We start from the raw sequence: 17341 nt of genomic DNA on the forward strand, positions 1-17341 counted from the left end.
AGGGTGCACTCAATCCCCAAAAACTTAAATTGCAGAAGCTATTCTTGGTGCTATGATACTGCCTAGGGCCCCAGCTGAGATCAGAGCTTGCCCTGTTCAAACCTGAGAGGTTTTTAATCTAATTAAACAATAGGCAAAAGTTGGAAGGGAAAAGTAGAGACACAGAATTGAAGTCAGGTTTTTTAAGACAATGGCTCTGGGCTAGGACCCCCGGTTTGCTGGCTTCCATCCCTGCTCTCTCGCCTGGCTTTGGGATGCTCAGGCATTTCTCCTTAGAGCCATGATGTCTATTCCCAATGACTCACTTGGTATCATTGTCCCGCTTACGCTGTGGCACTCGGGCTGCTAAAACAAATCCCTCCGAGTTTCTGTTTATGCATAGGTCACAGCTCTGGCTACAGCCTAGTATAAATACACACACGCAAGCTTCATGTCAGCTAGCTCCGATATTGGCACCACAGAGCTCTGCATGGATTAACCTCCCATGCCTTCACCCAGCTCAGCAGGGAAGGGCTGCAGCCAGTGCCGTATTCACAGCCACTGAGACCGTAACTACCTAGTTTAAACTTAGCTTGGGCACATCCACAGTACACTGCAGTTATGGCCGTGACAAGGGGCATAATATCAGCTAGCCAGAATGAACATGAAACATAATATAACCATATGTGATTTCAAAATCAGAATTAAACCCAGTCCACTATTAGCAACATTTTCTAAATTGTCTTTTCCTCAGTAACTGAAGAGTAGTATCAGGGGAGGGGGTGCGTTTGCTGGCACCACACAAAATAAAAGCTCCTAGCTAATCATTTAGTCAGCTCCCCGCCAGTGCGGAGAGGGCAGCTAGCCTCCAGCCAGATGCCTGAATACTGCAGGCTGTTCTTGAACGTCCCATTGCTCTGCACCCACCCTGTCTCAGCCACTGCATGTTACACCAATGACTCTTTTTCTAACAAGAGCTGTCAGGCTGGACAGATGACATGTCCGATCACCTAAACACTGCTGAGGGTGCTCTGGCACCAGAAGGAAGTGGATGAGTTGGAGCTGGTCATCTTTTCCACAGAGCAGATAACCATGCTTTATCTATATAGTGTTCTGCATGATTTTGGAGCTTTGAAAGTGATTTTCCTACCCAGAAAAAAATGGAAAAAGCAGAAAACAAGAAAATCTTATGGGAAAACTAACCTCAGATCTTTAGAAATTTTTTTTTAAAAAAAACATCCACAGATTTTAGATATAAAAATATGGTTTACTGACAAAATACAGCCACAGGTGAACTTTCAGGTGGCTACCAGGTGTAAACTGATAGCAAAATATGGAGCCCTAACAGTCTTAAATGCTGGCACATTGCAACAGATCTTTTTTTCTGCTCTGCTTCACAAAGTGAAGTGAAACTGGCAGAAAAGGCTGGCAGGGGGTTATTTTCTCTGCCTTTGCTGGCTTTGCCCGCAGCTGCAGTCCACACGCAGGCTACGAAACAGAGCTGACAAGGTGCCCTCTCAGCTCGCTCAAGCCACGGTGCAGGGATGCAGCTTGAAGGAACCCAGTGCAGGATCATGGCGGTGAGAAACGAAGAGTGGGCTTCGCTCAGTGCTGGGGCTACCCTGCAAGCCAGGTAACATAGGAAGGGACCAGAGATGCTCCTCTTCAACGGCACAGTCCAGTGAAGCACAAGTGCTGCCTGGTGCAGCTCCTGGCAACAGCCTGAGCCACCGAGTGGGGATTGGAAAGATGGAAGAGGGGAAACTGTGGCTGCAGCGCGATGTGGGGATGCCTCTCCCTGCACCAGCTCGCTCAGACATCAGAAGCAGGGTAGCCAGGGTAGGACCCAGCTCCCAGCCTGGCTTGTTCAGTAATCAAGAAGGCAAGCAACCAGCTGGGCAGCCAGGCTGTACTGAGCTCCTCTGCTAAAGCCTGCCAGAGCTTACTCCCTCAGGTTGAAGTTGGAGTTTGGCAATGTCTGCATGGTGAAGCAAGGCTTAGAGCTCAGGCACAGCTCTGACCACGCTGGCTCTCACCTTGAGTTAATCCCACTGCCTGGTCCTGCACAGCATCAGTGGCCAGACCAGCACAGGTTTGTCCCTGCCCAGGGACATGGCCCAGGAGTCACATTATCGTTTTCCATTCTGTAGGTCATCCTAGGAGTCCTTTCCTGTAGATGTCAGCCACAATTGTACAAAGAAAAGAAGTATACAGGGCTTGTGAGGAAAGGCAGGGACTGGAAAACTTTGCAGACTTTAATGCTGCCCTCTTGAAGCCTCCACAGAGTTACCAAGGGAAATGTTTTCACAAGTCCCCACTCCTAGGGAATTCTTTTGCTTCTGGCCACCCTGTGTAGAGACACCCTAGCTGCAACATTCAGGATAATAGGGCATCCATAATTCCCAGGTCTTTTTAAAATCACTGGCCTGGGTCTTTCTATTCTTCCTCAGTTTACCTTTCTGCAACAGAGGAATCATAAAAGTTTGCAGTCTTAAAAAGATGCAGAGAGTTTCAGTTCCCTGAGGTTTGTGCTTCATGGTCTCGAAACAGAATCTAATTTCCATATCCAGACACAGTACTTATTTTATTATCTTCTACCAAAGTAGAAGTTCACCATCCCCAAGACTCTGAAATTACTGTGGGTTTTTCTCTCTGTTACTGCAGATCACTCTCTACTCCGAAAGGTTTGAAGAATTTCAGAAAACATTGACCAAAAGCAATGAAGTGTTTGCCACGTTCAAACAGGAGATGGAAAAAGTAAGTAGCAGCTCGTACCTGAACTCAGTGCTTGAGACTTTCCTTTTAGATTTTGATATTTCTCACTGCAATAATTTTTTCTGAGATGGGATCGTTTCTGCACATTTTGGAGAACAATCTCATCAACATCCAAATAAGATCTGGGGCACACTCGGCCCTTAGTGTGACAGCACTAGACTTCAGCACTGCAAGCTGAACATTTCACACTCTCAGCTAAAACTGAAATTGCCTGCAAGAATAAACATTTTACCTAATAGTAAATATGTCTAATGTGGAGGTTGGATATAAACCCCTCAGAGATACCAAAGGGGGAGTCTGGAGCAGGATTTGTCAGCCTGTGCCTCCAGGAGTGCCCAGAGCCTCGTGGGTGACTGTCAGTGCTACAGAAAGGTTGACACAGGCTACGCATCTTCCCACCGGAGCGCGTAGGCAGAGCTGAAGCCCACCAACACCATCCCACCATTAAGCCCAAGTGACTGTTTCCTTGCAGCTGGTGTATTTATTTCCTGTAATGAATGGGAGTCAAAAACCAAACACACCCACATGTTGTATCCACTTTCATAATAAACAATGTTCTGCTCTGCCACCAGGGCCCAAAATCCTCGTGCCCTGATGCAGGCAACCTCTAATGATCTTCACAGAGAGTTCAGTCTGCAGAAAACCAAAGGGAAAGACGGTGCTATTTAGCTAGTAGTGTGTTTTGGAGGTAGTGTAGAGGTGACTAATCCAGAGGGAACTTCCTTGGCAGTGCTGGCTCAGAAGATACAAGCCCTTCTTTAACTTCCCAGCAATCTAACGCTGTGGTCTGGTAAAGGGACAAACAGAATAATGCCACCTTTTCTCTGCCTTTTGTTTTTGTGATAGTTTGTACTCTGGGAGTTGGCTATACTTTTAACCACATAATCAACTGGTTCTATTTTAGGATTACTGACTGGAGGCTGAAAGTTATATGGCAGCTACTTAAAACTAAATCCATCCCTTAACATAAATTATTGCTTAGCACAGCCACTAGAGCTGCTGGTAGCAGAGTTATGAGGACAGCCAAAGACCTGAATAAAAGGGCTGCCCTAATTTCATCTGCAGCATGGAATTCCTGTTGTGATTCAGCTTTTCCTCCTGCTTCTATAGATGACAAAGAAAATGAAGAAGTTGGAAAAGGATACTGCTACATGGAAATCCAGGTTTGAGAACTGTAACAGAGCGTTACTGGACATGATTGAAGAGGTGAGCAGTCTTTCTTCTCAGGATGCACCTCTTTCCCCACATAAAGCTTTAAAGAGGAGATGAGATGACCTGAAACTGCCAGAAGTCAATGAAAAATTTGTTCTTGAATCTAAGGGTCTTTTTTTCAAGCTACCTTGATAATTAGATATCTTTAAAGAAAAAGACAATCCCAACTGCTGAGGCTTTTAGATTGCGCAGAGACATTCATTACATCCACGAGAAACTGAATTATGTAACTGTGAATTTTAAGTGCTCTAAAAATGTGTGATTGTTAATGCTCTCACACAGAAGCAAATTGGCATTAGTTCACTTCACGCTACTTTCTTTCTGCATAAGAGCCTCCACCCAGGGAATTAATGTGCTCTAGCTAATGAACTTTAAATTCACGCCTTTCATTAACTTCCTGTGTAGGCAAACTCTAAGACCCAAAAGCAAGTACTGTGGCTCACCATAGTTTTAAACATGCTGTCACAGGGGCATTGCAGAGGAAATTCATAAGCATGTTGGAACTTGTTCAAATAAGATAAGCGGCTGCCTGAAATTTCACCCCAAACTTACACTGAACTCGGACCAGGTCTTTCTGGTTAGCTTTGTAGCTCTGTGCTATTGGCATTTCTATGGGTTTCTGTATCTCTTGTTTCCTCTCTGGGTGTAGAAGCAAGAAAATGTTCCAATTCAGGCTGGTCTTGCAGAACTTAGAAGCAAAATAAGCAAAAATTAGAATACAGCTTGTTTTCCCCCAAATTCACACCCACACCCACCAGAAGTCCAGGCAGGCTTCTGTACGTACATCCACTACGTTCTTCCATCTCTACAGATCATCAACAGCTATTCCTGCAAATATTTTTGAGTGAGATGATTGATCTGAATCTGTATGGAGAATGCTAATACTCTGCAGTAACGGGTGAATTTCCTCTCGAAGCTTCTGTACAAAAGACCATAGTTATTGTAGAACAGTTGGTGAAAGCCAGCTACCTGGCAGAGTCCTGTGAGGGCTGCCTAGATCTCAAATTGTTTCCAAACTGCCAGTTCCACCAATGAATTGCATGCACCCAAACTCAGTTGGCACCTTTGTCTGATGTCTTTGACCACAGAAAGCCATGAGGTCCAAGGAATATGAGTGCTTTGTGCTGAAAATCCAGAGGCTAGAGAACCTTTGCCGGGCTCTGCAGGAAGAGAGGAATGAATTGTACAAAAAAATAAAGCAAGCACAATTCCCTGAAGAGGTGAATGGAAATGGCATCTTAGAAGAAGAAGATGACACTGATACCAGCCCTTCCTCCTCTGAGCAGTCAAGCATTGACCTGCGCACTACTGATGAGAGGATGCTGAAGGAGCTGGCTGAAGCTTTCAGGGTATCCCACAAGGCAGAGGAGTCCCTCCCAAGCAACAGCAGCAATCCAGAGACCTGTGACGCTCAAACATGTAGTGCCGTCCCGGTGCCAGAGCTCCCCTCCCCTCTCACCCCACGGTCAGAGGCTGGGAATCACTGTGAGCAGCCCAGCACAAGCACACCAACACCCACTGAACACACGCCAGCACCCACTGGGAGCATGCCAGCACCCACCGAAAATATGACAACGCCCACCGAGAACGTGCCAAAGCCCACCAAAAGCATGGCCGCACTCCCAGAAAGGGTGCCAACACCCACAGAAAATTCACCAATACGTCCCGAGAGCATGCCAGTACCCACTGGGAATATGCCAAAACCCATTGAAAGCATGCCAGCAACCCCAGAAAACGTGCCAGCACCCACACAAAACATGCCCACTCCCCTTGGGAATATGCCAGTACCCACAAAAAGTCCACCAAAAGCTGCAGAATGTGTGGGTGACCCAGCGGAGCGGTCTGTCCAAGGTCAATCTGCAGAGCAAACAGGGGACACAGACATGGAAGCAGTGGATTGAAGACACTGGTGTGTCCAGGCTTGTCTTCCACAAACCACAGCTCTACTTTGTCCTCTAAATTGATACCTTTTTTTTTTTAAAGAAACAAAAAGTGGGTGCTAAAACACACTCACATATCTGTAGGTAAATGTAATACACTTCTCTTTGCTACCACTCTCTAGTAATAATGGGGCTGCAAATTTTGCTGTCCTTCATCTGCTTGAAGCATATTTTCTTAATGACAGGAAAATACAACAAAATTACAGGATCTTTTTTTCCCAGGCATAATGAGTCATCTCATTCAGCAAAATAATTTTAAAGTGTTGAAGTTTCATGTTTCAAAAATCATTGCAATTCACATACATATATTTAAAGACTCATAATTAATTGTATCTATTTGTTATGACGTTGCATAAAAGATGGCCTACATGGACACATAGTGCTTTTAAAAAATGAGGTGAATCTGTAATTACAAAGTAAAATAGTGAAACCATCGATGTGGTCAGCCATATCCAAGCAGAGGTGCAATAACAAAAGGTGAATTTTTGTACAAGTAAACTACCCCTCAGCACTGTGGCCTGAACACCCACAAGCTCTTAGCCTTACCTTGAATTGGTCTTTTCTGCTTCGTGTTCCAAAAGAGGTTTTGTTTTCAACAGAACTGCAGGGCAGGGGAGATCTTTTCTAGATTCCTCATAAAATGATTGAAAACAGCAGCAATTTCCGAACTGATGGCAATTCCCAAGGTAGGGGTCACAACTCTCTTTCTGCATCCAACAGAAACCTGCTAGTTTGCCATGCTATTTGGGATCAGGAGCCAAACAGAGGGGCTGACAGCTGTTTCCAGCTCACAAATGAGGTCGGAAATTCAGCAGTTGGTTGCAGATCCCAGTTTCTAGTCCAGGAGCAGAAAGCAGAGTGGAGCTACACTAGAAGGTAGCAGGATGTATTCCAGAAGATACCCCTGAGATCACGCTTCTGAATGGTGCCATCTCTCCCAGTCACAGCCACACGAACCTCTTCGCCACAGTTTCCTCCTGGCCCTGCCGCATGTGCTGATGCTCCCAGGAGAAGGGTGAGCACACTCGCCCGTCGCCCCGTTCATTGGAGTGGAGCACAAGTAAATAGCCCAGATGCAAATAGGTACCAGGAAAGCAGGAATCCCTCTCACAGACACCTTCCAGGACTCACTACATCCTCATCCCCTCTCTTGCCTAACCAGCTTTTCTTGTCTGCCTGCCAACACACCGCTGCTTAATAATGTAGCCACCTTGTCAGAAACTGGTTGATTCTGGCACCAAGAACAAAGATGAAGAAGGAAGGGGGTGGGAGAGGGTACCTACCCAGACTGCTGTATGGTCTCAAGCGAGGAGATTAAGAAGGCTTTTTGGAAGAAGGTTAAAAAAATCCTGTTGGCACATTTCTTGTTTCTCATGCCCTTCCTCCGAATTCAGTCTAGGCCTTCTGGAATCTGAGCTGGATAGCTTAAGAATTTGAAATGGGCAATTAAAGAAGATGTCCAGAGGCTGGAAAGGGAAATGTTACAAGCAAACCAACCCCTGTTTGTAGACGAATCCCAAGAAGTACCTGAAGACAGAGTGACTTACTCAAGCCAGAGATGAAATCCAGGTGAACCAAGAGAAAAGACAGCATCTTGGGCAGACTGTGGGAGACTGTGGTCACAGAGTCCTTCCAGCGCACCACGCTCCAGAAGTGGGGTTTGAATATTTGCTTACTGCCAACATGGCCCGTACACGGGTTAAGTATGTCTGTGTCTGCACTGCTTGCTCCAGCCTTTTCGAGAGCTAACCGTTGCAGCATACAGAGTGTGATTTGCAACAGTTTGTTTTGATATGGCCTTACGAGTAGCTATTACAGCTACAGTTTTCAAATGTGGATCCCTTATATTAGATACCAAGACTGACAGGATTTATTTCATGTCTTTAATCACCTGAAAGTAGATCATTCAGTCTTAGTTACCTTAAGCTCCTTTTACAAGCAGTAGAGAAGAATAGGCATCTTTCAAGGACAAGTCATCTCATGGTAAGACTGGCATCCAAGATAGAAGAAATTACTTTCTCTCTGAAGATGCCATTTCTCTTCACTGATTCTAGAGCCAGCCTAAGACAACTAGCTTAAATTTAAAATGTCTTATTAGGTGTCTAAATTAGGCAAGATGAATCCCATCAAACGTTCAGATTCCAAGCCCTAAGTGAATGGCCATCTCTGCAAACCAAGCCGGTTGTATGCCTGTGAAAATGTTAACCTATAACAAATCCTTATCCTAAGATAAAGAGTTATACTCACCTGATTTACTTTTTTTTAGTTTCCATTGACTTAAGTCTGTAGAAACATAGTTTCTATTACAAGTAGAAGTTTTGTTTGTTGTTAGGGTGACTTTTAAAATGAATGCAATTTATATACCTGCTAATGTTTTTTTTTCTTTCTTAGTCTTGTTTGATTCTGTTGCCATTTTAGTAATTACCTGCATGAAACCAACTTCTTTTTCTTCAAGTAGGCCCTTAGAATGCCTTTAATTGTTGAAGTTTTCTTATACATTCAAATATTCAATTACATAATAATAATGGTCGACATGGCCTTGCAACTTTAACTGGTTCCATTTTGCATAATCATTATGGTCACATCTTTAATTATATAATTGTTGCCTCATACCTTCCAACTCCAGCAAGCAGGGAGACAAGCATCCTACAGAAAAAAACTTCCTACATAGTCATGATTGATTCTTACAGCATCATCCCTCATGAATAATTACACAGCCTTCGGGAAAATCACTCCCACTCTATTACACCTTCCTCGTTTTGACCCTTTTAATTCTTGCATCTAAAATGGCACTCACATACTTGCAATTCCTATTACTCTGTGAGTTTCTACCCACATACCTGTTGCTTCTCTTCTTCCATACCATCTACCAACTGCATTTTATCCCAGCAGTTTCCTCCTCATTCTCAGTGCATACATACAACACTGAAAGCACAGGAGAGTGATCCTGCCGGCTTTTAGTTCCAGGATTTGGCCTCACGTGTTTGCAAGAGTTGGGAGAAAAAAATTGCAGGGAAAATTCTGGCTGATCCCAGGCTGGATAGAGCATTTAGAGTCAAACTATGGGGATGGTTTATGTGTAATCTCCTGGCCTATAGAGCTGTGGGAGACTGGAGTACCCTCAGTAGAGGCGGAAAATCCATAAATTTTAACCATGCACCTGTTCGTCATCCCTTGCATCAGACTGGCAGTTTAAACCACCATCACCATCACAGATTTCTGTGTGTTAACCTACTTTCTCTCATTCTTCTTCAACATTAATTGCTGGCCTCCTCTTGCTCTCTTCTTGTACTGGTACCTAATACAAAACTGCCTCTGCATGGCAGCAGTGTCCTTGTGAAAAGCAGTTGGGACTGCAGTCTGTACGTCAGCTCTGCTGCACTTCCCTCAGGTACCTCCACACTCAAGACACAGAAATCCACTACGCTTCTGTGATCATTCGGAGGCAGTAAGTAGCAGTGAGACATGTGTTCATCCTTATCATCATTGTCCTACTGATACTGCCAGTCTCATCAATCCTGGTGTGTGCTGTGGTTGCTTCCTTCAGTCTTGCTTTTATTTCACAGTTATTCCCATACCACCAGGCACAGATTTTGGGGCGAGGAAAGGTGGTGATGGTAGCTATATCCTCCTTACTAAAACCATCCATTGCTGCACTGCTTCCAAACCAGCCAAAGCCTTTATTTGCAAAAGTTGCAAGGAAAGAACAAAAATATTTACCCTTTCTGCATGTCTGACCTTTGTCACCTCAAAAATTTAACAGCTCCCCTGCTGAATATGTAAAATACAACATTTTTCAATAACCCTGAGTTTATCCAAATGTGAGGGAATTTTCATGATGACAGCTATAATCACATCCATGATGCTAACATGACCCTCTCACCTAATTTCTGAACCCCGTGGCAGACCACAGTAATGATAAATCTTGTTGATGAGTGATTAGTAAGAAACAGCTGATCTGTTTCAGCTTAACTTTTCCCACAAAACTGAACAGAAGTAGATGCAGGCATGGAATATACAATCCAGATGACAGAACTGCAGCAATACTGCAAGTGACCCACAACAGGGACGTATGGTAAAATACAGTGAAACTTTCATTATAGGTTTCACTATTAATGTCATCTTTAAATTCACTTTCTCAATCAGATTGCAATCAACCACATATGCAGTAGTCTCCGGATTCACACTGCCCCTCTCTCTTTGCAATGAACATCATTGTACTCATCAGTATTGAATTTAGACTTTTCTTTTTACTTTATTAGGAAATAGCAGCAGGACTTGTTCCTCTCCCAGGCCCACACACTACCCCTGCACTGCCGTTCATACTAACGTTCACCCATGGCCTTTGCTGAGCCAAGGGGCAAGCATAAGGAACGGAGATAACCCTGCCCTAGAGTCAGCCTGCCCAGCAGTGCAGCACATGCCAGCTGGATGAGGGAGCTGGGAGGACAGGGAAGGGCAGACACAGAGAAAGGGTGTTTGCTGTGCTGGCGAGCTCCCCTTCCCCTGAATTTTTTGCTCTAACATGGTTCACTACTGTGCAATGCTGGTTTTTCTACTTAGAAAAGACTTATCACATCCCTTTCAAAGATGCAGGAGGAGACGATGGTTGTGGCTGTGGCAGGACAGTGCTGGGCCAGCGCTCGGACCCCAAGGAAACACAGAAATGTCAACATCCACAATCCCCACCGGCTCACAGCTTCCCATGGCTGACAGCTCAGGTCACCCTGCAGCCCTGGCCGCTCATCACACTTGACCCAACGCAGCGAGTCAAGTGGTAGTTGCTTGTGGACCACAGACAGCTGAACAAACCATGGGCCAGCTCCCCCTCCGCCAGCACGGCGAGGAGTGGTGGAGGTTCTTACATTTCGGTCCTGACCTTGGGAGAGGGGTGGCAAAGAAAGATGCCAGAGTGTATGCCATTTGTGAGCAATTTTCAACATCAGCAAAGTAGCTTCCACACTCCTTCTTGTATTTGGAGATCATCTGAAAGAAAGGGCACATGAAGAGCCAAAAGAGGTAATGGTTCAATGAGCCCAGAATAGTGTATTTTACAATATCTAAATCACATGTGTATGGTCAAGGGTCTAAAGGGAATGCTCTTTGGTCTTTGCCCCTATTCAAGGGAGCCACATAATGTAAACATGCCCAGACAGAGCAACTGAAGTCATGCATCCAGGCTAGGGCAGTCCTGGATTTACCCTGAGGATGTGATGAACGTGTGCACATACGCCCATTCGTGTTGCCTAATGAGGCTTGTGCTCTGTGTCCCATAAGGAAGTTCCATAAGGAGGGAACAACCACATCATCCTCCCTCCCTGTCACAGCTGCTTGTGGCCCTGACTGGAAGACTGGGAAAAGCTTTACATTTCCCTGTATTTGGATCCTAGCTTGCTTTTTTTTTTTTCCCCATGCATCTCTGATTTGATGTTACTTTCTCTGTTTATCCCATTGAAAATAGTTATATGCTTAAAAGAAAAAAAGGGAGAGGCTAAAGTGCAAGTCTGTCTCTGACAAAGTTAGTAGGCTTCGGCTTCAAGGTGCAGATGAAATACTTGCAATCCAGCCCGAGAGAAAGGCAGCCTTAGCAAAACTCTCTATGCTCAGCACAAAAAAGGATTCTAAAGTTGGGCTAAGATGTTGCACCTTGTGGCCATGAGCCATGAGACAAAGAAGAGATGAAGAAAATAGCCCGTGTTCACTGATCAAGCAAATAAGTTCTGTAACACAACAGCAATACACTGCAGAAATACAGAGAGTTAGGGCAGAGGCTTTCACTAGGTACAAACCTTCAGAGCAGAATCTAACCATTAACTGTCTGGTAATAGAAAGAAACCTTTTCAATGACCAGTTTATTCCCTAATTGCTTATTGTTTTGTACCTTGCCCTGATAATTCTGGTGCTGCCATCAGCAGAAAATAAAGGTCCAGCTCTTTGCAGGTATAAATCAGAGTAGCTCCTTTGGAGCCAGCTGAGCTCCACACATTGATGTCCAATGAGAATCCAAGGGGCTGAATTACTGGGCCATTAGCCAGTCCTCTGTTCCTATGAAGTGAACATTTTACCCAGCCGATACTTCAGGGGCCCTGAGAGAGACAGAATGGATTTACTCAATTAGAATTTGGCCAACACATTGCATTTAATGAAGCTACTTTTAGGAAAAGTGCCAAAAAAGCAATCTTTAGTGACCACAAGTGGCCATGGCCTCCACTTTGCAGCTCATTCAAACACCAAGTGCTGCAGTGCTCCAGCTCACATCCTCTCCTCAGAAAGGGTGAAAGGCAGAGCACCATTTCTTCAACCACTTTACCTACTTCCTGCAGCTCTTTGCTCTTTCTCACACTTCTCCCACCCAATGACGGGTCTAAACCTATTCTGCTTGCTGCAGCTTGCTGGATAGTCCTTGTTAAAAATAGAACAAAATATGATTAGATTCAGGTTTCATTTCACATGAGATCTAGGTCAGGGCTGACAATATCGTTTAAGCTGTTGCAACAGCTTTCTTGTCTCCACAACAGGGGAGGTCCTGCTCCTCTCACCAGCTTACGGCTCTGCAGACCCTCCTCTGCCCGCGCTCCAGCACTTGTCAGGCTCTCTCATGAACTGATCTAACTCACTAGCCCAACAGAAAAGTAATCCAACTAAGGAGAAAAGGATTTTTTTCCAGTATGTTAGAGTGCCGATGGTTAAAGTGGGAACAGTCCTTGTGGCTGCAGCAAGCTACTAGGTCAGCTCAGATGTACCGAAATCCTGCTCACTTACTACTTAATTGCAGCGCTACCTGAAGTGTGATCTTCCTATTGCCACAGCCAGAGACAGAATACAGGACCAGATGGATGACTGTTGTGAGCAGCAGGGTATTTGTTATTTTTTAAAGACTAGCTAACACCAAAGGAGTCCTCCTTGCCTCACTTCTGCTGGATATCATAGCCTCCTCTCCTATTTGGGTGCTGGCACCCCTCTGACCCAGCTGTGGGCTGGCTTGGGGTTTAACCTGACAGAAAACCAATCTTGCAAAAGAAAAAAAAATATTTTTTTGCTGGTGTGGCTCCCAAAACTGGCTTACTACGGGGTTGGGGTGCTAGTGTTTCACTCAGTGCGGAAGCTGAGAGGAGCTGAAAGCTTTTGAGCATCCACGTGCCCCTGCACATCAGTAACACTCAGGCTGTGAAGAGCTCCTCTGGCAGATCACTCTTATTTCACATCACTTCCAGTTTGCAAAGCTGGGCAGTTTTCTAGGCCAAAAAACTACCTTGAATGGCAGGCTGTGGCAACATGTGCCTTTGCAGCCCAGAGGGAAAAGGTGTGCTATACGACACCAGGGACCCCTTAAAGAAAGGGTTATGGTCTAGGCACCAGGGGACTGGAGAGATCTCTGTGGTCCCATCACCACGTGCCAGCTCAGTGAGGCGTGCTGTGGACACAGGGCCCGGTACTTTACCAAAATAAAAGGGCTGGGAGAGCTGGGTGGTGCGACTCAGGCACACGGACCACACCAGACCTCACCCAGACAGGGAACCTTTCAAGGTCCCTCCTAGCTTTATTGTTCCATGATTTACCAGGTGTCAGCAATGTTAAAGTTGAGCACTATGACGCTCAGTCCTCTTTTCAATCCATCCCTTTGGAGGGTATTACTAAAAAAACAACAAAAAAAGCAACAGCTTTTTTATAATCAGCATTTGCTGAGATTCATTGGTTTTCTGGAATTTCTGTTTTCTCAGTTTAGGTGGTCCCAGTGCCCTATGGTTAACACCAGAAAGCTTCAGCCTACAAACTGCCAGCTAGTTCAGTTTCTGAAAATCAAAGTCGCAAGCTGAACACCTCCAGTGTCACCGCAACAGTACACAGAAAAAAACCTTGAGCAAGTCCCAAGGGGAGAGTCAAGTTGTGCTAGTCATCATGTTCCTCAGCTCTCTCTTCCCAGGTGTTTCCACCAGTTTCCACAGAATTAAAAATAAAATGATGGCTCTAGCAGTAACATGACTTACAGCTTCTTCCCGTACCCCTGTTAAGGGCATCGCTCCCACCCATATGCTGCACCTACTGCCCTCACCAGCGTGCTGCTGCATGGCTACACTTGAACTGGGTCGCTCAAACGATTCAGGTTAAAAATACCCTACCACCACCACCAAGACGAGCTAATTTTAACTCAGATCATTGCAGTGATCCAGTTGGGGGGGGGGGGTTCACAGTATCTCATGAAACTATGACCTGAATTCTGGTCACAATAACTGCTAATTGAACTTCACCCGTCCTTTGCTTATAAAGGAATCCACACATTTGGACGTTAACTCTGGAGCATAATGCTGTTCTCAGAGTTAATGGTAGTCTTTCCATTGACTATTTTAGCAGATATCTCCTGGAGTGAAAACAGAAATTGAAAAGTTGTATTTTAAATCTCAGTCTGACCCTCTACACAAAAGACGGGGAAGACACAATATCCAACACACAATGATAATGACCAGCTGCAGCGTTTGGAACTGTGCGTTACATCTTCTGCTCACAAAGAAAATGAAAGCTCTCGCGCCTCTGTACGGACACCCTGGGTTCTCACACACGAGAACAGATCATGTGCCAGCAGCAAGGTGACTGCTCAGATTTCAAGGATCATTTCTCTGCTCCCCGTCATTCTGGTAGATCCTAATTGGCAAATTCCTTCAGCAATATGAATTCACTGAGTTTCTTTCTTTGTTTGGTTATTGTAGTACAACATGCTATTAAATAGACTACAGCATCCCACAACACAAAAGACTCATCTTTCTATTACACCGGAGGCTGAATGTAATGTAAAGAAAATGAGGCATTTGTTTCAAAGAAAGGAAAAAACCAGTGTGGTCCGTGCCATTTTTATTAGAAGCAGCCTTTTTTGTGGGTTGGTAATGCAGTGTTATCTCCTGAAATTCAGGGTCACATCTGAATTACATTAACTGGCAACAGTTTTGGTTTTAAGTTTGTGCTTGTAGACCATTGCTAGACTGCCAGACCACTGCACAAAACCACACTTTTGACTGGTGCTACTCTGCACGTCTAGAAAGTCTGTTCAGAAAAGACTTGACAACAGAAATGGCAGCTTGACATAGGGTCAGGAAGAGATGGACCTGCCACCTCAAGAGGTATCTTACTCAGCAGCGGTTCTCTGCACCTGCCTCGGTCGACCCATTCCTCTTCACCTATCATTTTCTGCATCATTAAATACACCCACAACACTTTAAAATATAGATTAAAATAACTGCAATTTACAAGTATGGTACACAACAGCATGGTATGTTCAGCTGGCACCCCAGAAAGAAGAGTGAACTTTTCCTTCTATAAAAGATCACATTTACCTTGTGTGTGCAGAGCAGTGGCTGCCATTAACCCACCCAGGCCTTCCACATCTTCAGTTTATGCTATTATCTGTTTCTACATCTCTATTATACACATACCAACAGAGACTCTTGATGGAACACAGCTTCATCTGCAGTTACCAGTAAATTAACATATACCATACTAACATCTTAATTATATATTAATGTAACATATCATATGATGTAGCATGTTCTATTATAGCTATGAAGCACATAGACGTGCAGAGCTGTGGTAAGGCATTTTAATGGTGCAACCTTTGTAACACCACAGCTGCAGGGACACGCTGCCACATCGCTGCTCTGCTTGGTGCCCTTCTCCCCCAGGGAGGAGCTGGGATCCTTGCTGCACCCTGGAGGATCCCATCAGCACTGGTAGATAGCAGAGGGAGACATACAATGTGGACACCAGGTTGTGCACCTGAAATCCCTGCAATTTTTGTATTAAAATCCCTGCTCTTGGGACCGTGTGTCTCAGACAAATGAATGATCTGTCTGCCTCATCTTCCTGCATGTAAAAGTCGGGTAGTGAATGTGGTGGTGAGTTATTCTGAGTGCAAGCAACATTTACTTCTCTGTAAGATTAATTGCTTTCATCTAATTTAAAATGCCATAAAAATATTATAATAATAGAATATTTTATGTTGGTAGGGACCTCTAGAGGTCACCTCCCCTTCCTAACAGAAGCAGGACCAATTCTGAAGTTACATCAGGTTGCTCAGGTCCTGTCAGTTTTGAATATTTCCAAGGATAGAAATAGCACATCTCTGGGTGCTTGTTTCCATGTTTGATTACCTCACAGTGAAATTTTTTCCTTCTGTCTAATCTTCTTTGGTGCAGCCCATGCCCTCGGCCTCTTGCCTTGCTGCTGTGCACCACAGTCTTCCATGGCCTCCCATCATTAGTTGAAGACAACAGTTCATTCCGCCTGAGCCTTCTCCAGGCTGAACAAACTCAGCTCTTCTTCTGTTGAGATGACATGGGACACCCCTATTTCATGACAAGAGAGCCCACATACATGCTTCACTGCAGCAGTGAGTTCCCTGCCTGCTTTAACTGCTGCTATCCAAGTGAAGCAGCCACCACTCCCCATTCATCCCCCAGTCTTCCCAGTACTTTACCATGAACTCCACCACAGCTTAACCCCTCACCGATTTTGCCAGTGTACCAGCTCGCGTGATCATTTCCTAATCCAGCCTGGTGAAAATATATCAGGCAGCTTTAGATTCAGTTAAGAAAATGCTCAAGCAAACCAGATCATTTTGACCTGGCTTTGCTCGGGCCATGCCTACGTAGGCAGCTGTGCCAGCTGAGTAGAGGAGCAACCGTTGGCAAACAGGTGGGTTCATCCAGCTCCGCTGGGAATGCAAAATCCTCACCCCCCTGCAGCCGCAGCTCTAACGGGATGTGTGACACAGCATCAGCTATGTGGGCCCTACCCCCCATAAGCTGAGGTTCCTACACTTGATAAAGTTCTTCTCCTGAGGCTTTGGCAAATCTTTCCAAGTCCTCAGCAGAGTAGTAATTGTTGACAATAACATTTACACAGGTGTATGAACTTTCTGTATGTACTGTTCCTACTTGCCAGGCAAAATGTTACAAGGATTAGTAAGAAGAAAAATGCAGCACCACGAGAACTTGGTTAAAGCACACCCATGTGTGTGTTACATTCAACCAGAGAAAACAAAACAAGCAAAAGTCTTTTCTAATCCTTAAAGGTTAAGCTTAAGTCAGTCTTGTAAAGACATTTTGTCTTGTCATACCAACCTACCACTGAGAAGCTGCTATAGAACAGAACAGAACAGAACAGAATAGAATAGAATAGAATATTTCAGTTGGAAGTGACCTACAACAATCATCTAGTCCAACTGCTTGGCCAAAAGTTAAAGCATGTTATTAAGGGCATTGTCCAAACGTCTCTTAAATACTGACAGGCTTGGGGCATTGACCACCTCTCTAGGAAGCCTGTTCCAGCGTTCAACCACCCTCCTGGTAAAGAGATGCTTCCTGATGTCCAGTCTAAACCTCCCCTGGCGCAGCTTTGAGCCATTCCCATGTGTCCTATCACTGGATCCCAGGGAGAAGAGATCA

At 44.8% G+C, this 17341-nt stretch overlaps 1 protein-coding gene across 1 annotated transcript in view; it reads left to right on the forward strand.

The window, feature by feature from the left end:
- The window catches only part of TXLNB (taxilin beta), a 44987-nt gene extending 30347 nt beyond the window's left edge, over positions 1 to 14640 (forward strand). The window contains 3 exon segments of the mRNA XM_030023058.1: positions 2644 to 2736; positions 3865 to 3960; positions 5055 to 14640. Of these exon segments, the coding sequence (XP_029878918.1) occupies positions 2644 to 2736; positions 3865 to 3960; positions 5055 to 5867 (1002 nt within the window). The 3' untranslated portion in view covers positions 5868 to 14640.
- The last annotated feature ends 2701 nt before the right edge of the window (positions 14641 to 17341 follow it).

This window comes from Aquila chrysaetos, chromosome 8 (assembly GCF_900496995.4).
Source record: "Aquila chrysaetos chrysaetos chromosome 8, bAquChr1.4, whole genome shotgun sequence".
NCBI lineage: Eukaryota > Metazoa > Chordata > Aves > Accipitriformes > Accipitridae > Aquila > Aquila chrysaetos.